General features: G+C 44.4%; 1 protein-coding gene across 10 annotated transcripts in view; it reads left to right on the top strand.

The window, feature by feature from the left end:
- The window catches only part of LPP (LIM domain containing preferred translocation partner in lipoma), a 341,524-nt gene that overhangs the window by 182,880 nt on the left and 138,113 nt on the right, over window positions 1-20,531 (top strand). For all 10 annotated transcript variants that reach the window (XM_075098979.1, XM_075098982.1, XM_075098978.1 and 7 more), the window contains one exon: window positions 2,324-2,446. In XM_075098979.1, coding sequence (XP_074955080.1) covers window positions 2,324-2,446 — 123 coding nt within the window. The remainder of the gene's footprint in view (window positions 1-2,323; window positions 2,447-20,531) is intronic.

Below are 20,531 nucleotides of genomic sequence, written 5' to 3'. Positions count from 1 at the left end.
GCATGGGCTCCAGCTTCATTCCTGGGTCTGCCATCGACTTGATCTATCACCTCAAGCATCGAGGCCTTTCTCATCTCCCCCTCTTCCCAGGCTGGCTTTTGGCTGCTTAGCTTAAAAACTCCCTGGAGTCGAGCAATCACAGTTTCTGTGTCTGAGAAGCCTGTGGCTGCCGTGTAGTTACAGGCCAACAACTGGACAATAGAGAAAAACCAAACAAGAGCCATGAAGAGCACTAATAGCAGAAAGGAAATTGGACTTCTGCAGATCTAAAAATCCAGGTGCCTACAGCTAGCCAGAAGTAATGGTCTGGGGTAATTCCTGTGAAAAGTATTTCTTTTTCTGAACAATAGTTTGGATGGAAAAACTTTGGTTCTATAATTAAAATAGGCAAGAAGAATTGAGTTTGTACATAGTTTCTAACCTGACTCTCAGCCTTTTAAATGATGTGTTCTTGCATAAAGCACACTAGAGCTTCCATTTTCTTGTTAGTCAAGCCAAATTTATTGTAATCCAATAAGATTTAATAATCATTAGGAACTAATGAATGCCTTAGCACGTATAAGCTTGGCAGATCAGAGCCTGCCTGCTTTGCATAGTCTGTCTCTCTCTTTGACCAACTTGCCGTTTATGTGTAGAATTGATGACTGGGGAGTTCTGTAAAACAGGTAATGATCGAGTGCTCCTGAAATGAAATTTAAATAAAAACTATCTGGAGCAGACAGTGAGCCAAAGGGAAAGGCAAATTTTTGGCTTGGAAAATTGAAGTAACTCGGTGAGAGTGAAGGCAGACAGGGCTGGATTGTCTGTGGGGAGGTGCTGGTATGGTCTGAACAGGCTTTACAGCTGAAATTAGGTGAGTTGTTAGGTAATTCTTTAGTATTTTTACTACCCAGCAGTTAAGCTGCAAGTGAGCTCTTTTGCACTGTGCTGTGTAGTCACACGTATGCGGAGAGACTCTGTCTGGAGAATTTGCAGATAAGTCAGACACGGAAGGACAGAAGAAAAATATTGACTATGACTCAGGTTGAGAAAAGACTTTCAATGTGTAATATTTCACTTGACTCAAGAACTTCAGTTTCTGCGCATGCCCTAAATGTGGCTGGCTAAGTTGGGTAAGCTCCTGGCACCTACCTCACACCTGATGGGGATCCTTAGCTGGTTTTCTTGAACTTCGCATTCCTGCCAGAGCCCAATTTCCAAAGCACTGAAAACATTGAGGAGGGAGATGTTTCCTAGCTTGTACCCACCTTTGTGCACTGCCGGGAGGTACTGCTGTTGGGTTGGGCTGTACAGCACAGCTCTTTCCCAGAGGTTTTGGACTAGGTTGACTTTTCAAAAACAAAGGGTGTGAATAACTCCTCTTTTAAAATGCTTATTCTAGCGGGGATTGCAGTGCAGCCCTTGAACAATAGCTTGGGGATCACATACTGTCCTGTGGTGCTGAGACCTGGGTTTTACTTTTGGAGGTGGGGGGTGGTGGTGGTGGAAATTCATGTCTCTTCCCTTCAAGTGAGTGTCCCTGCCAGCCTGGGTACATGTGGGGCTGGGCTGTTTTGAAAGCAGAGAGAAAGCAAGATGTATTGAATCAGAAAGGGTCCCGGCTGTGGGTTGGTATTTGCTCTGGGCATGGGCTTTCCTGCATAATAGCCCTTTTCACAAGGACCTTATTTATGTTATTCTGTGACCGCTTAGTGCATATCATGCCCTTTACCTTGAACCTGCTAGAAACTGAACAACTGAACTTTTTCACGCTTCCTTGAAGGAGCTCATTTTTTAGATGGAAATTGTGAAGAAGTGTTGAATCAGACAGGTACAGCTACCACAGATTGATTTAAAATAACAGGTGCAGGTGGCTGGTTGCTGGCCACTGTGGCTTGCAGCTCTGCTCTGATTGTGCTTCCTCTGGGATGGGGATGTGGCAGAAAAGATGCTCTCAGAACAGAGATGTCCAAGCCTATCCCAGCCTGGCTGCCCAGCCGGGCGTCCTGCTAAAATACACCTTCTCTGTCCGAGGGAGGCGGGGATTGTCCTGTCTCCTCACCTTGGTAAAAGATTGCATGCCGAGTTGCATAATCCTCCGAGTCAACTTTAGACAATGGGACCATTGTGGGAAATGCATGAAGAAAAGCCCCAAAGCAGCCTGAATCCTGGTGAGATGGAGGCTTGCTCCTGGTTCTGGGAGAGAGCTGTAGCATTTCAGCATGTTTGTCTCTGCAACCCGAGAGTTATTGCTGGGGCATGGTAGCAGCTCCATGAGGACTGTAAGAAGCCATGTGCCAGTCCAGGTGGTTTGAATAACTGGAACTGTTCTTTCTTCTTTAAGGTGAATCCTGGTGGCAAGACCCTTGAGGAGAGGCGGTCCAGTTTAGACGCAGAAATCGACTCTCTGACCAGTATCCTGGCTGACCTAGAGAGCAGCTCTCCTTACAAACCTCGGACTCAACAGGTTAGTGGCACATTGTGTAAACAGAGAGTGGGAAGGTGGCCAGCATCGACTGCTGGAGTCAATTTGCTAACTGCTTGGTATTTGGTGCAAGCAGGCATGCCAGCTCCTCCTGATAGCATCCAGATGTGGCTGTCAATGGGGAGAAAGGCACAGCCGCTCTGAAGGGGGCACCGGCTGAAAAGCTGCTGTACCTCTGAGCGAAGGGCCTCTGATCCCAATTGTTAGATTGCCACAGAGATTGTTTGGAAAATACTTGCAAAAAATGACATTTCATTTGCCTCGACTTTCTACCAACAATAGCTTGTGAATTAAAACCTGCTCAGTTCACAAGTACTTTTACACTTGTATTTTTTTGTCGTTGTTTTTCTGTTTTGTTAAACTTTGTCTGTCACACTGCCAGAAGGATCCAGATATCCATGTCTCAAGTTGTTTTCTTTTGTTCTTGTCATCTAATCAGTGGTGACGAAGTGGCTTGGATCATAGCTCAGCTGTCAGGGTGCCTGTAGCCCAGCAAGGCAGACTGGAATTCACACTTACTCTGCTGTGTCTAGACGAGGACTGCAGGGGTGACAGCAGCTCAGCTAATTTTTGTCACTCATCTAGGTAGTGCTTGAGTGGAGCTATTTAAGTTCTGGTAAGATGTTATCTGTTTATCAGAGGAAGCAGTGACACCCCAGTGGCACTTAAAAAAGGGCAATTCTTGAGATCTCTAAAATCATCCCAGTAGTGTTTGTGCCCAGTTGTGCAGCACCTTCACTTCCTAATCTCATGACTGGTCTCATTTCTTATACGTATATGGGTCTGTAGGCATGACTGCAGCTGTATGTATATGTTGTGTTAGCCTTACCAATGTCAGCCCTTAAATAAACCCCAAAAAGTCAGAAGAACTGAAAGGAAAATGGACAGATGCAGTGCCTACCCATTATCCATATAGGCCATCCCATTAGTTTGTGGCTTTCTTGGTTCTGTTAGTTGTTGTATTTAAGTAGTTAAGAACCCATACCTTTGGAGCAGAACTGAAGTAGCGATCAGAGTTCATTTTGATTTGCTCTTGTTTAAGCATGTGAACTTAGCAAAAGCAGAGTTAAATCAGATTTATGCATTTCTGGAAGCATCCATCTGCATGCAGAGGCTCTGGCATGGTGGCACGTGCAGTTTCTGTCCCTTCTGCAGGGACCTCCTGTTAAACTCTTCTTTCATTCTAGCAGCAGGTACACAGTTATTGCATAAATTTACAGACTTGTCCTTGAAAAATAGTCTGATTTAGGTCAGTCAGTCAAAAAGAGCAACAACATAAACCAAATGCAATTAGGTCCTTTTCCCAGTGGGTTTTTGATGTTGCAATAAGAGAGACAAGTTTTAACAGTGGTAGCGCTCAGGCACTGTGTCGAATAACCCATGTTCATTTTGTTTGCGTGGGCCAAACACATACGAATGCGCACTGTTACTGGGAAATGCTGTATAGTGTTGAAACATGGCGAGAGATAACTGGAAGAGATTTGTACTCACCGTTTTCCTTGGCAATGCCTGAGGTCAGCTCCAGAGACATGTAACTTCTGTAACCACTTCGCTGAGCATTTGCAGTTTTCTGATGGCACTGCAGACTGTCTCCTGATACGTATTCCTTTGGGATCTGGCATTCTTTGAGTAGATTGGTTTTTCACTTTTATTTTGTACCAATAGCCTTAAAAGATAAATAAATCACAGTGGTCAAAAGCAAAGTTCTGTAGGTCTATTTGAGTTTCTGGAGGATGGGAAGGCATAGACCAAGTTTTGGACTTCATCTGACTTCCTAAGTTCATCAGTCCCCAAGACGATGTGTGCTGCTTGGTGCACATGCTCGTTCCTGTGGCTTTTTGCCCACAGTTCAGGTGGAGACTCTTGTCCCCTGTACCCAGGAACAATGAGATGCTGCTGCTCCCTGGTCCATTACAATAACTGTGTGATCCAGCGAGCAGAAGAAGCTGAATTTAATCTCTGGGACCAAAACCCAACTTTCTTTGTTAAGTTTATCAGACTTTTCAGGATTTATTGGTTAACATAATGGTGTCCCATGAAAAGCACAGCTACAGCAACTTCTAACTATAGCTGTTAGAAAAAGAAAATGCCAGAGTTGAATGTATCATTTGCTGTAATTAAAGAGTACTCAAACAAGTCCTTGAAAGGTGGAACTAGAATGTAAAGCTTTGATATTTTCCTTTGTTTGATCTGTACTAAGTATTAAAACTGGTGAGTCATTTGATGGTCTTATAGTAGGATAACAGATTAGGCTGCAAATTCTGAGGTACTTGCCCAGAACATCAGCACATTTATTGGATTACACCTTAGCTGACCTTCCCAAATTTATCAGGATAATGGCTGCAGGTAGGAAAATAGAGTTACGACTTGTTTTCAGAGAATAAGTTTCCAGTTGTGCTTATGCAGTTAAAGCATTGTAATAATTTTACAGGTATAACTTGTCCTTGCGTATACTCCTATTCTGGAACAGGAGAAATTTTGTTGTTAGGTTTCTTTTTTATTTTATCTTCAAAGTAGTTTTAAAGCAACATAAACTAAACTGTAATAGTCCTCTCTCACTGGGGTAGGAGTGATAGCGGGATAATGACAAGCAGTTTATTTAACATACCCTACCCATTGGCATAAATTCACACAGAGGGAGGCTCTTTTGATCGTTGGTATGAGTTCAGGATTGCAGTGAGACACACTGCCCCGGGAGGTGCCTTGAAGCAGTGGGATTTGTACCCTCCACAGTAGGTTTGGAAAGTCCATGATACTTGTCCAAATGGGTGGGTCAATGTCAGCCCCAGACAATTCCCCTTGGACAGCAGACGTGCTGTTGAGGACGTGGATGAGTCTCTTTACCATCCCTGCGTTGCTTACCTGGGCATCAGTCTGGTAACATTTTTTGTGTGCCAGGCAGGTGACAGGGACAATGCCATGAGCTAAGAATGGCCGCTATTAATAGAGGGCAGGGGGAGTTTTGACACCTGTGGTCAGCAGCATCCTCCCAATGGTCCTGCCTAATTCAAGGGAGCTCAGCTGGAAAGTGAAGGTAGAGGAGTTGCCCAGGTCCTGCTGGCTGCTTCCCATGCCTCAGGCAGAGGTGGTAGGGTGCTGTTGTCCTGCAGAGCTGTGTTGCCCTCTCCTCTGAAGTGATGAGTTTGAAAAGCATTTTCTCAACATAGATCCTTTACGGAGCAGAAAAGATCTTTCCTCCCCAGAGCAGCAGGCTTGGTGGGAGGAGGTCCTTCTGCGAGTCTGGTACTCCATTGTGAGTCAACCCTGATGTTGCCGAACATTAAAGTGAAAGATTCTCTCAGGTGTTGTTTCTGGTTAGTTCTTGTCTCTGGCTTGAGGCAGTTTTTGAGAGAGTGCCCAGCAGCAGAGATTTTCTAGGCATTGGTAGTTTACTTTGTATTGGCCGTCAGCAACATGCAGGTGAGAAGCAGTTTTCAATCACCATCACCTCAGCCCTGGGCTGAGCCCATGACTTGCAAGTGACAGTCTCTCTGACTGAGTCACAGAAGCGGTCAAAAGTTATTAAAATGTTAGGGTTTTTTTCTTTCAAAATTGCACATATCAAAAAAACCCACAAAATTGCAAGAGCGAATCATCGTCTTTAACTGCAACACATCAGTGTCTGAGGATGCTTTCTGTCATGTGAGGTGGTGTAGGAGAGACCATATTTCAGACTTCAGCTGGAGCTAGAGTTTTAGAAAGGACCAAACATCACCTGAGCTTGAGAGGTTTCTGAGTCTGGGAGGCAGCCTTCTGGGCTGGGAGATGGCCAGCTCCAGCCCTCTGGTGCAGTGAATTGAAATGGAGGAGGGGACCAACATGATCTCAAAATAACCATGACTGCAATGGCACGTTAATGTAGATAAGCTTGCCTTAGGTATTGTTTGAAGAACTGCAGATGCATTATGTAATTAAAAATTTTAAAATGTAATTAATTTTTCCTCCTGCTTGGTAAAGTTTAGAAGTGCTAGTGCGATGAGTAAAGTACAGAGCTCCTCTTGTGTAGCTGCAATGTATTTTTTGTTTACGTATCATGCCTTCTAAATTGCAGTAACCCATTGGAAAGTTCAGAGGCAGGGAACCCACTATGCCTTTCATTAGTAAAAGGAGGTTGTATAGACAAGGCATTTAGGTGCATAACTTCCATGGATGGGAGCAGGGGCTATTCGTAAATTGGATGAACCCTGACTAGGGGACTTGGAGAATGCTGTGGTCATCTGGCTCCTCTATTTTTACTTGTTCTGCTTAAATCCTTGCTTAAATTTCAGCCCATAAAATAGACGTTTTCATTTTTTTAAAAACCAAAACACTTTGTGACTCTGGAGAGAGAGCTTCCAGTAGAGGCTGTGAAAATGAAATACTAGAAATAACAGCATATGAAAGCTCAGATTTTTTTTGTCCCTGCTGTGAATTATGTATTGAATGCTGATTGCTTTGTCCAGAATTGGACACCTACCTTCTGAAACTCTTGATTTTTACCCCAAATTTCCAACAGATTGTCTGTTTGGCAAAACAGAACTTTGTGGGATGTGTTCCAGGTAGTAAGATGCACCTTGTCTAATGGTAATTAGCCTTTTTTGAAAGGCAGATACTGTGTGGCCAAAATTTATGGAGTGTTTAAATAGCAAAGAAACATGCTTTGATGGTCAAGATCAAATCTGCTTGTGTACAGTTCTCGGAGGCAGCTTGATCCAGAGGGGACTGAGGTGACACTCTGGAGACCTGTTTCATTCTCAGCTACCACTACTGTGCTAAATGACCTCGAACGTAGCATTTCTACTCTGCTCCCTCTCAAAAGTCTCTTCTGTCCTTGTAGCTTGGCAACCTCTTCAATGTGATTTGCTTCTTACTACCCATGTGCATGGCATCTAGCAAAATGAAACCTTGGTCTGGGTTGAAGGCCTTTAAGTGATGTGATTGTATAAATAATGAAAAAGAGAAAGAAATTATTTTCATCTAACAGATGGGGAAAATGAAGGCAGAGTTAGGCGGGGTGTCTAAGGAGTCATGCCTATGCCCCTGCCTCTGTATCATTGCACCCAGTAGTAGACATCTGCCATTATCCAACACTGTCAGCCTAAGAGAGTAATATTTTGAAGGAAAAAAAGCTCATTCTCAATGTGAGCTGCAGAACAATAAAGAAGTAAAGAAAATGAAATTTAAAAATGTGATACATTTTCATTAAGTACCAAACGTACTAGAAGATAATGTCTTCTAATGACTAGGATTTAAAAGGGATTTAAATGTTTGACAGCGTTGGTTGTTACTCCATCACTTCCTTTGACAACCACATGGGGATCATGAAAGCAGTGAAAAGGTATTGGACATATTTTCTTGCAGAGTGATGGGGCAGGATTGAAGAGTTTCAGCTGTAAGATGACAAACCATGAAACAAGACGAAATGTAGAGTGCTGAAGACTCCTAGGAGTGCTCTTCCATGTGCATTTCTAATTCTAGCGCCTCGCTTAGAGCTGCGCCAGGAATGCACGGCTAAGAGTTCGGGTGTTTTATCTTTGTTTACGCAGAGCTGTATTTCCAGCCATGAACAAAGCATCCTACTCAGCAAAGAGCAATGCATTTCCCCAGCATTGAAAAAAAGCCCTATGATTGCTCTTGGTTTGGGCTGTGTTGGTGTTCAAAACAGTTCGGGCAAATTTGCTAGTCCAGGCTCAGAGTCTGATTTCCTTGTTCCAGTTCCAAGCATAGCGTGTTAGGTTGGTACGCACCAAAAGCATATTGCAAGTGCAGTCCGTGGAGTATTTGCTAGCATCCCAGTTGTTGTCAGGAAAGTGTTCCTTTCTTTTAAGCAGATTAACATTAATTTGGTGGGTTCAGAATTAATTGCCCCCTCCTGCAGCATTGATGTGACACAGAGTTTGTGGTTTCTGAATTACAGGGCTCAGTGGGATTCAGCTGTTTCAGGTGTTCAGAATGGCGCCGAGTCTTTTTCAATGTGATTTAGGCTGAAATCAATGGCTGAGCTTCTGCTGTCTTTGGATATGATATCTGGGGTAAATAGAGGTGCTCGCACCTCCTTCTCCTGGTCTGAGCATATCCAGTCTCTGGGCATCCTGCGTAGCTGCACCAAAAAGGCTTCTGAGCCCAGCAGCATGGCGTGGTACCCAGGCAGTGCCTTCCCAGTGGCAAGGGGCTCTCTGTATTTGTTCACTTGAGGTCTGTGCATTTTGATTTTTGTGGGCTTTTTAATCTCTTTGGTTGTGGGACAGAAAGGCTTGTTGGGAGTAAGCCCATCCGCTGAAACTGAGAAGCATCCCCTGTTCATCCTGAAGTTTGATGACCTTTTAATAGGACCATCCAGCTACTCCAGAGCTACATGCGCTAGACAACGCTTTTCGTGAAGTCTGTGGGTGGCCGCCATTTCCTCACTGACTTGGATGGCTCACGTGGACACAGAGGGATGGCAGTGTCTCACAGAGGCGTGCCCAAGTTGGTGCTGAGCTGGTGAGTTCCAACGCTTGTAGCAGCACTGGAGGGCTCTTGCAGGCTCACTGCAGAGCTGCTGGCGAGGGCTGTTCTCAGTGGGCTTTCGCCATAGTCACGGACATCAGGAATTGCACAGGCTGTCTTAAAGATGGGGCACCTCTGAGAGCTGTGTTCCTGCTTCTGGCTGCAGCGCTCTGGCTTTGGGCTGTTTGGAAAATCCGAGTGGATTACTTAAAGCAGAAGAGGAAGCATCCTGTCTGGAGCAATTTCAGTGGGTTCCTCTCAGCACTCGAGAAGCAAAGTCCAGGAAACTCTCCTCCTGCGGCTCCCCTCCAGAGGCAGAATGACATTCCCACCCTGTGTGGGTGGTGTTTGAGGTGGTCCCAAGTTTGAAGCTTTCTAGGAGCATTGCTGCAGGCATACTGGGTGTGAGAAGGTCACGTCTGTCACGCTGTCCTCAGCATACCTGTGGGCAGAGGAGTGTGCACAGGGCAGAGATGTTCAGCCGTGTACGTGTGAGTTGAGAGGCGTAACCAACAGATGATTTCATGTATGTTTGGATTTGGCCTCCCTCTACAAGGAGGGGAAACCTTCCTGCACTCATCAGCTCCAGCCAGCATGTGCAGCAAACTGACACTGCTCTGATTAGCAGATGCTCGAATTGGTTGCATCTGCTGGTATGTATTAAACCTTAATCCTTTTGATAAGAGCACGTCCATGAACATTTTTAAAGAAAGTTTTCTGAGATCTCAGATTATCAGCTCGTCACAGATGAACAGGATAAGAGTGACCTTTGCAGGGTGTTATTTCTTCTTCTTGTACTATCATCAGAGTGAAAATACAGCAGCACTGCTCCTGCTGTTTCTTTCTTCTGCTATATAATCAAGTTCACAGAACTCTCAGTAAGATTTACTTTTCCCCCTTCCCCTTTCCCTTTTTTGCATCCATTTGGGTTTTCTGCCTACGTGCTTGGCTACAGCTTTAGATGACGATTAGTGTTGCATGTATTGGACTTTAAAATCTGTGCATGCATCTTGAATTTGTGTATGGATAAATATAAACATTTACTTTGGGAACAGTGATAAAAAGCAAATAGTACTTCATAATTTGGTCTTTTTCTCCTTCTGCATTTGTGATTATTTTGTTGTGAGTGGTTGAGAGTTGGACTCTTACTCTCTAAAGCTGTTCAAGGCCTTCTACCTATTGTTATATTTTGTTTTCTATCTCTTTCCCCACAATGGGACCAAGCTTCTGTATACCATCACCTTAGGAAGCTTGTCATCATTTCCCCATCCTTGCTTTTTGGCACTCACAGTGGTTTGGCACTCCCCTCAAAGGGACCTGGCGTGCTTCACAAGTTGTCTGTGTGTCCAGCCAGCAAAGAGCAGCCGCCTCTGGGGCAGAGAGCTGTGTTTCATTGGGAGTCAGTCTCTGCTTGCATCCTTGCACGGGTGGATGCATCTGAGTGCTTCAGTGGCATTAGATTTACCACCATGACAGCAGCCCTGTGAAATACGGAAGTATGCTTGCCATTTCCTGGGCAGGCAAGGGCGGAACCAAGGCACTGGGAGACTACATGACTTGGTTTGTGCATGGGCCACCAGAGGAACGGAAGCCAGACCGTGGGCACCCCGTCACCCCATCATGATTTTATCTTCCTCTTGTAGCACATGCAAGTGGACAGGCAGAGATTACATGGGAACGTTCCCTGTCTGAGGCTTTGGAGGCTTCTGAGGTTTGGGGAAATGCATCCACCTCTGTCCTGTAGTGTGTGAACCAGGCAGGGGCAATAAAAAAATCTTATGTTTCTTCTTATGTGACAGGGTGTTGTTTGATAGTCAGCTGCAGATCTACAGGCAATAGACTTCTTGATGCACTGTCTTGTAAACACCCCTGAAAGATTCAAACCCTCAGATCTAGAAAGTTGCAATGCCCTGGACCTGTATCATCACTCTCTGATTTCATCAGCCTTTAGAAGTGGGAAGTCGTTTTTCCCACCTGCATACAACTCGAAGTGTATGAAGTTGAATTTTTTCCTGTGGCACAAGTTGGCGATGTCCCCGTGCATGTGGCAGCCACTCTCTTGCACACTGCTCACCAGGGGAACAGCTGGCACATTTTGAAATGAAAACGTAGTTGACTAATTCTCCCCACCCAGCACCCATCGGTGTCCAGCAGTTGGCTCCTCCCCACATACCATTTGAATCCGGTGGCTGCTTTTAAGTGGGTCGAAGAGAGGGGTATACGTATCCAAAACTCAGTGGCTGGGAAGGAGGGACCCAGACCCATGTCTTTCAGGGAGCTGCATCGTGGCGCTGGCTGTCCTCACTGTGGCCCATGGGCTGGCCCATCCACACAGGTGCACAGTGAGCTCTGAGCCTGGCAGCATGTCTTTCAGGCAACCTGAACTTTTGCTCTTCCAAACTGTGCTTTAACCAGGCTCTATGACCTGAAACATGGATTGTTTGGCTGACATACACAGATAAATGCCAAGGCTAATACTAGGGGGAGAAGAGAAGCTGGAGGGGCAGTCAGGAGAGGTAACGGAGGAGAACGGGAAGGGTCAGAGTCTGCTCAAGATGCAAGACACAAGTCCATAGGAAATTAGGCTTCCTTTGCACTGCTGTTTATGGTTTCTGTTCCTTTTGTGTTGACTATTTCTCTTCTGCATATGCTAGGAACCAGCTGTGTTTCCCTCCCCGTTAGGGAAAGGAAATAGTTCAGAGCCAAAGGAACAACACAGCAACTCAGAAACACCTGCATGGCAATGCATCACTTGGGACTGTGCTCCTACCATGACCTGTGCTGGACATCTTCCCCAGGCCGCACCCACCAAAGTGGGAATGATGACTTTGTGATATGTGCATTACACTCTCAGCAGAGAGCATTGCCTTGATATGGCTTTGAATTGCCTCACATCTATCCAGACACCATCGAGGGGCAGGCATAGATCCTGCTGGTGTGACTTACTGTTGAGTTGCACTCTTTAAAAGAGGAGGACAACTAACTTCTGCAGCTGCAATTTCTAAATACATTTGAAAGGTGAAGGCTCAAACATGCTAGCAAGCCCTAGCGTTTACAGTATGGCCTTCACAAGTGTGTCTTAGTTACTTACTGTTTGTGTGAGTGCTTGTGGCTTTTTATGCACTTATCCTTGTAATACCCTGAGGAAGGAGAGGTTTGGTTCTCTCTTCTGCAAATGGGCAGTTGAGGCACAGAGAGACAGTGCAACTCATTGTAGAACAGGGCTTTGGACACACATTGGTGACATTCTGGGGTAGTGTTGTCATTCGCTGGTTCGATCCTGTCTTTCATGGTTTGATTTTACAAGGTTCTGCCCTACCAGGGAGAGAGGACCCCTCCCTAGAGCCCTTGCTGGACAGCAAAGGCAAAGCAGATCTGTTCCCAGCCTCATTTTGGGTAGGGCTGCCTGGAAGAATCTAGAGCCCTACAGAAAAGTGAGAGCTGGCCATGCAGTTTCTACATTAGACCCTGCTACCAGTGCATAAATAAACATGATACGTTTATAGACTGAACGTATCTCAGGATTGTTGCAAGATGTTCCTAGTTCAAAATCGTTGCCATTAAAGTAAGAGACAGATGCATCTGTGGATGGTTTAAGGGACTGTGTCTATATTTTCTCTTATTGATTGCCTTTTGCCTTCCTGTCTGGAACCTTTTGAGAGATGACTGCGGTGCTGAGATGCATTGTCTCTTTCTGTATATTAAAGCTGCCTAGGCTAAAAATGAAAAACCCAACCCACACCCAGCCTGTATCTGAAAGCTATGAATTGATAGATCCTTGCTATAGCTCTTCAAATAACTGTAAATTACTCCAGGCTGTACAGTTTCATTGTAAGGAAGTTCCTTCCTTGACTCAGGCTTCTTTGCATCACAGTAAAATGCAATTAGGTGACGTACATATTGTGGCTTGGAAGCACTTACAATTTTCTCAGCCTTATGTTGTCAACTTTTGCTCAATAGCAGGCTTGTGGACCATGTCACTGTGCCTGTGTTAGCATATATTATCACCATATGGTGTTTCAGTAGTGAATAGGAAACTTCGAGTATGTAAAAGAGGATGAAATGGAAAAAAAAATTACAGCAAGATAAACCTAACATGCTGCTTCACAGCTGAAAGTGAGCCCTCTAACTAACTGCTGTTTCTAGGGGAAATCAATGATGCATTGGTCCAATGAGTATTACTGTCTTCTCCCACAGATTTAAAAACAAAGAACAACAACAACAACAAAGAATGGACCTGACCAGAAAAAACGAGATTTTGATGCAGTTGTTACAAATATTTCTGCCAATGTTTGCAGCCTCAGTCTGATTCCTCCCTTCCCAAGCGAAATATTCAAGTCTTACAATGAATTATTTGCTCAGAAAGTAGTTTCGTGTGCCTAAGTACAGCAAGGGCAGGTTGCACAGTTTTATGGCATTATGCAGGTAAAGACAGATAGTATTGCTGTGATCATCTAATCTTGTTGTTAGTATAACCCAGGTCAGAGACCTTGCTGCCTTGTCATAAGTAGCACTGTTGTTTATCTTTGGGCTGATGAGAGACTGGGTATGTTACCTGCTCTGGAGTGCTTATAAGAAGTCGATGAGAGCCCGTTGCTGTCTCAAGAAGCTCAGAGCCATGAAGAATTGCCATCACCAGCAATACCAGCAATCACTCCAGTAGTCCTGGGGGCTTAGGCAATTTTGATTCCCTCTTCCAAAACCATTAACTCATGATCCAAGGACAATTCAAGAAAGATGGGACGCACAGTTCTACTTCTATCCAGCAGAAAGCCAGGATGCACAGGCAGTTTCAAGGTGTGATTATCAAGAGGGGAAGAGAAGGTGTCGGGGCTGATTACTGTGCTGGTTTGCAGAAAGACTAACTGTGCATTACATGAGATATCTGTGCAGTTAAGACCGTTTTGCAGTCTTAAAAAGTGATGGATAAGCCACTGTTGTTCAGCTGGGATTTTTTGAGCACTGTATAGTTCAGCAGGGAGATAGTACAAATATTGTATTGAACTCTATTTAATCTTTTTCTGGAAACGTTTTGACTGGAGTCCGCAACAGTAGCTAATGTCCAAAGTGCAAGACAGGGGATCTGGCTGTGGAACAGGGTGACCATGAAGGTCACGGTGTTTTATGAGGCCCCAGTGACAGAGAGCTGCTACTGTGCTCAAGACAGCACTCTCCACTTTGCATGAAAAGCCAGGGAGTTACCACGCAGAGGATGTAATAATTAAGTGCTTCTTGAGGGTAAATGTAGGTCACTGTTAGGTTTTGGAGGTATCTGGAAGAGCCGGCACCCCAAAGCAGGGCTGTATAACACTAGAAAACATCAGGCTTTTTAGCTTTTTGGCAAGACTTGCCTTTGACAAAACTGGGCTTTGACACTTGAGTAATGTGGTCATTTCTAACTAATGGCAATAAAACTTTGGAGAACACCTGCTGTTTCTATATTGAACATATGTGTGCGTGCTCATGTAAAATCACAAATGCATGCAGGTCTACAGAATGCAATTTATATTTGGCATCTTTCCTACAAACTGTATTTTAGAACACCTTTAAGTCTTCCTGCAAATAAAATAATTTCAGAATTGAGCTCATTAACGAAGGGAGGGAGATGAGGTAAGGTACAAAGGCAAAGGAGGGAAAAGGGTGTTTTTGTTTTGTTTTGCGGGCTTTTTAAAGGCAAAACAACCATTTGACAAATTCAGTCTCTTGCTGAGTGTACCCAGTGATTTCTTGGGAAGATATGTGGACAGCCTCAGGAGACTCTCTGCACGTTAGGAACTGCATGAAGCCAAAACCAAAATGATGGGCTGATCACTTAGAAAGTATAGATGGAGGCAACATCTGAGGATCTCTGGCTCTTTCACTTATGAGCCAGTGCTGGATTATCCCCTATAATCAGTGCTTTCCCCAGCCCAGTTTCAAATAAATTAAATGTAAATATCTCATTGCTTTCTTTGGTGATTATTCCAGTGTGAAACGTATACAGCTGCTAAGAACTATTTGACTTCAGCATTTCCTTGCTTATTTTAATCTCCTTGTTCTGAGTGACACTTCATATATGTGTCCACGCACGTGTGCTTCTACCACATGGATGCATTCACTTTCCATACCACATCTACACATACAGAGTACAAGGAGGTTGAAATTCCCCAGTACAGAGCTGTAATAAAAGAACTGACAGACTGGGTCTGTAATATGCCTTACCTGACAATTAAGCAAACTTATCACCATGTCAGCCTGCCAGATGGATCATCAACTCATGATGTAACGTGTATTGCTTCTGAATGTATTGGAGTGCAGTTTCTTATTTTATGTTTGTTGAGCTCAGAAAGGGAGGGGGAAGAGACAGGTTTTTTTGAACTAAACCCACTCATTTCAAGTGTGTTTAATGATAACATGTGACAGATAAAATCCTAGGCCCTGGTCCATGTTTATTTTAATTTCATGCAATGGGGTAAGATGGAAGAGATAAAATTATAGGCTAAAAATGTCTCTTGAAAACAGCAGCTTGAGCCTTGAAGGGGCTTTCCTTGCTGCACTCTCCAGGACTCTCAGATGCGTCCATCTGAGCTTTGCCAGGTAGGAATTTGGGGCTTTGGCCCTGAGAAAGGTCAGGTTGGACTCTTTGGCATCACCTTTTCTAATTGTTTCCTCCAAGGTTACTAAAGATAGTAAGGCTATACTGCAAGAGAGGGGAGGAAAAAAAATACTCAATCTGAAGCATCTCTCACTCACCTGGACTTTCTGTTAACGTAGTACAACCTTGAACCTGAGAAGTGTTGTAGATGTGTTCTTGAGATGTCCAGACCTCTAACCTGCTGTTGTGTAACCTTGGCTGACCCATCTTTTGTCTCTGGGCAGTGCTTCGCCTTCTGTTGAATAGGGATAAACCCATTTCTTTGCCCACCTGCTTAGTGTAAGGTGTTTGGGTGAGTGTTCAGTACCTGGTGCAGTGAGGATATATAGGTAATGTGCTATTTGTGAGCTATAGTATTTGCATCTGGACCTCTGGGGCTTTCTTCTCTCCACTCTTCTGTGACCGCAGCGTGGGTGGATTGGGATAAATTGTCTCTCTCCAAGGCTTATGTTGAGCACAACCTTGCAAATTTGTGCAGCTGTTTCACTTTTCTGTGTGGCTAAGCTGGCACAGCCAACACCAAAGTAGGTATCTATTTGTCTTTGAAATACTTACCAAGGTGCTGTTCTCTATTTTTAAGCTGTTCTCTGCTTGAACAGCTTAAGAACTCCCTGTACCTCCAAACCAGGTCCCTCAGTCTGCTAATACACCTCTGAGGAGCTGTAAGCTCACAACTCAAGAAAATGTGAAGGAGATCCTCTTGTTCCACAAAGACGGTTGAACTGGCTTCCCAGGTGGGACGTTGTGCCCAACATCTGGGACTTTTTCCTGCAGACGAGTGCAGTACAGTATAAGGGAGGCAGCAAAGCTTTGTGCTCAGGTCTGCCACCTCCCATGGAGATGCATTGTGTGAGGACATACCAGTGCACAGTGCATCCAGCACTAGCTCCATCACATGCTTTGGCTGGACCTTCATTAACTGCACTTCTCACACGCAGAAGAGACTGCACTTTCATTCTGCTGGAAGACTGTCCCTTGGGGAATTTTCAGTATCTTATTTACCTGCCAAGTTTTCTTGAGCATCTTAAATGCTGGCTGTCATGAAGACCCAGCTTCAGCTCTGGCTTGGCTCATTTGATTAAAGCATTGGTATCCTGCTTCCTGGACTCAGATAAATGTTTTTTTAATGTTGCAGGACCTTGTAGTCTGCAACTGAGCTTGGAGGGCAGTCACGTCTTGAGTGCGCTCAGTCAAGTACATTTTGTCCCAACTCCAATTATTATAGTGCTAGTCTACTGCTTCTTTTAAAAAAAACAAACAAACAAACAAAAAAAAAACCAACAGAAGTAGTACAAGTCTGATCGCTAGAAAAAGAACCTGTCTGGATCAGAAATTGGTATTTAAGCCTTGGCTTTTCAGTATCTTTCTGTCAAGAGTCAGTGTATATAACCCTGAAGTTAAGAACCTAAGATTGTCCCACCTGCATCAGTTGTACGGTCACTCCTCCAGCTCAGCATCACAGAATAGTAGGGGTTGGAAGGCACCTCTGGAGATCATCTTATCCAACCCCGCTGCTTGAGCAGGCACACCCAGAGCAGGGGGCACAGGAACACGTCCAGGTAGGTTTTGAATGTCTCCAGGAAAGGAGACTCCACAACCTCCCTGGGAAGCCTGTGCCACTGCTCTGGCACCCTCACAGGAAAGGAGTTTTTTCTCATGTATAGGTGGAACTTCTTGTGTTCCAACTTGTGCTCATTGCCCCTTGTCCTGTGTTTGGGCACCACTGAAAAGAGTCCACTCTCATCATTTTGGCACTTGCCCTTCAGATATTTATAAGTATTGGTGAGATCCCCACTCAGTCTTCTCCAGGCTGAACACACTCAGGTCTCTCAACCTTTCCTCATAATGGAGATGCTCCAGTCCCCTGATCATCTTGGTAGCTCTCAGCTGGACTTGCTCAAGCAGTTCCCTGTCCTTCTTAAACTGGGGGGCCCAAAACTGGACACAGTACTCCAAATGTGGCCTCACTAGGGCAGAGTAGAGGGAGAGGATAACCTCTCTTAACCTGCTGGCCACACTCCTTTTAATGCAGCCCAGGATAACGTTGGCCCCAAGGGCACGGTGCTGGCTCGTGATCAGCTTGCTGTCCACCAGCACTCCCAGGTCCTTCTCAACAGAGACACTTTCCAGTAGCTCAGCCCCCAGCCTGTACTGGTGCATGGGGTTGTTCCTGCCCAGGTGCAGGACCTTGCGCTTGCTCTTGTTGAATTTCATGAGGTTCCCCCTTGGCCCAGGTCTCCACCCTGTCCAGGTCTTGCTGGATGGCAGCACAGCCTTCTGGCATATCAGCCACTTGTCCCAGCTTGGTATCATCATCAAACTTGCTGAGGTTACACTCTACCCCATCATCCAGGTCACTGATGAATATGTTGAACAGGACTGGACCCAGCACAGAGCCCTGGGGAACACAAAGTGTCCTTCCCAGTAAAGCAAAGGAAGGAGGCAAGAGTAGTTCAAATTCATAGCAATACTGCCCAAAAATATTTCCCTTTTATCTAAGAATTTACTGTTCACAGAGATTGGCTTGATAAAAATGGTGTCTTCCATAATAGTCAGGGACTTTTCCTCTATCAGATCATCCAGTGGCTTTATGAGCTCCTGTAAATCTCTGGAATTTAAAGTGTCCCATGGCAAAAAGAGTCCCATTGAGGTGGGGCAGACCCATCATCTTCTTTGTGTTGTCCATTTCCCTCCCAGTAGGGTGGTTTCATGTTGCTTCTTTCTAGCACTGGAAGAGACAGAGCAGTCATTCCTCCTGTTTGTACCACCCAAAGTTTTAGCTGTCTCTTTTAAAGGCTGAAGTTTCCTGGTACACTTAGCTGTTTCAGAGGAATGTGGAAATTTTAAGTGCAGTATCATTTGTTGCTCATGAGGTATTGTGGTCTAACTGCAAACTGGTGAGTTTGAATGCCAAAAAAATGGAAGTGGCTCCTGGGCCTGTGTTATTCCCTTTGTTATTTGCTCTTGACTTACTCAGAAACAATGGATTAACTGTGGATTTTGTTTGTTAGAGGTGAAGCCTGTGATTCGGCTGTGGGACTTTCTTTTTAGAACAACTTCTCTAGTGCCCTCTTTTAACCAAAAAAAAAAAAAATCAGTCATTGCAGGATCAAACAACTTGACTAGATTTTGACCTTTTTGCCAAGGTTTTTTCACAATACTTTCTGAAGACAGTATCCATGGGCACTTTGATGCTCGCAAATACAAAGTGACAGGAGAGATACCAGATAACTGATTTCGTAGAGGTCTGATGCAGCCAATGTACTTTGGAACCAAATGGGATCTGCTGTTTTCCCTTTTCTCCAGATCTCTGACACATCCCCTGTATTTTCAGTAAGATTTTGATCCGTTCTAGCGTAAAGTTTCCCATCTGTAAAACAGAGATGGTAAAAATCACATATCCCACCTCCTGTCTGAGTTCAGGAAGGATTTTCAGATCTTCAGCTGAAAATTCTTCTGCAAGCACAAAATATTATGGTTTTGCCAGCTTATGTTAAAAACTGTCGCTTACAGTGAAAAATAGGTATATCAAATACTTTTATTTTCTGTAAGGGATTTCAGCATCAGACTGTTCCAAATATGTTAGCTAATGTTTCACACTCTAATTTGTATGTGGTTAATTTAATTTCAAGTTCTATGGAGAGAAGAAAATGTTGAGTGTACTTTAATGATTTGTACGATGATTTGATCAGTTTGTTAGTAGTCTGGCGGATCTTAAGTTTCAGAAACATCTAAGAGTTCAATATGTTAGAGATTAATAAGATACATATATGAACATGTGTGCTTTTATTTTTAAAGCTAGATTAAAACTTGAGCCCTTCTGGGCTGAAGTAGCTAGCACTTCTCCAGCTCTTTTTCTGTCTTCCAAAACTCCTCTGCGCAACCAGTATGAATCTAATGTGCTCTGCATTATTTTGCTGCTTTAACATGGGGACCTGTAGAGACAGTGAAAGCTCTGTATAGAAAGTATTGTAAAGTGAGGGAGGGAGCCCAACAAAGCTAATTATACAGACACTCCCACCCTATTACCCTTTAGAGAAATTGAGCCTAACATTCTGCTCTTAAGCTCGTTAAACTATTCTTTTTGGGTGCAAGGATCTTATTGAGGGAATGAAATAGCTACACTGTGTAATCAGAATGGGAATTGGAGCAGATCATTGTATTTACTCATTTGATTAGCCATAAAATAGCTACTGAAGTCCCCATTTTAAATCCACTTAGTAATTGTGCAGCAGGGCAAACTGGGTGTTTTAATTAGAAAAGAGATTGCGGTATTTTTTAATAAGTAATAAACATATAAACACACATGCATTGTGATCCTGTTTATGTAAATAACCTCTTCGCTGTGGGTGTTCTTGCCTCCTAATTGTTCAGGGTCTGTCTGCTTCCAGCTGCAAAGAAAAGGGGAATGAAAGGTTCTGCACGTCTACTTTGGGACTTAAAATCTAGCCGAAGAGACTTAGATTAGCCATTAGGGTAAAACTGCTATAGGAGAGATAGGTAACCCCAGAAAAAGATGGCATGGAGAAACGGTAGGTCCTCGATTACTGGAGGGGCTTTAGGTCAGGTTGTGGAAACATCTGTCGGGAACAGTTTAGGCAGGGTCAGCCCTACCTTAAGGGAGAGGACCGGGCTGATGAACAACCGGGCTGATGAGGTCCCTTTCAACTGGTAAGATTTGCTTAAGAAAGTTGAGGCCATGCTGCATCATCAGGGAGTTGCCTTTGACTAGTTCCCATTCCCTGGGGGAGCTGAAGTCTCAGGTGCGCTCAGCCGGGGGCAGCGCGTGGCCTCCCCCGGCACGCCTGAGACCTGCAAGTCCCCAGCTGCCTTGCAGTCATTGACCGCCTTTGTGCACAGTGAACAGCTGAGGATGCCCTGCTATCTCTCTAAGAGTAATTCAGTGCCCTGCCACTGGTCTGTCCATAAAGGCTTGGAAATGAGCCATTACCAAAGGTTTCATAT

The sequence above is a fragment of the Phalacrocorax aristotelis genome, chromosome 7 (assembly GCF_949628215.1).
Source record: "Phalacrocorax aristotelis chromosome 7, bGulAri2.1, whole genome shotgun sequence".
Classification (NCBI taxonomy): domain Eukaryota; kingdom Metazoa; phylum Chordata; class Aves; order Suliformes; family Phalacrocoracidae; genus Phalacrocorax; species Phalacrocorax aristotelis.
Note: the sequence above shows the minus strand (reverse complement) of the source record. Positions and strands in the feature narration are given on the sequence as shown.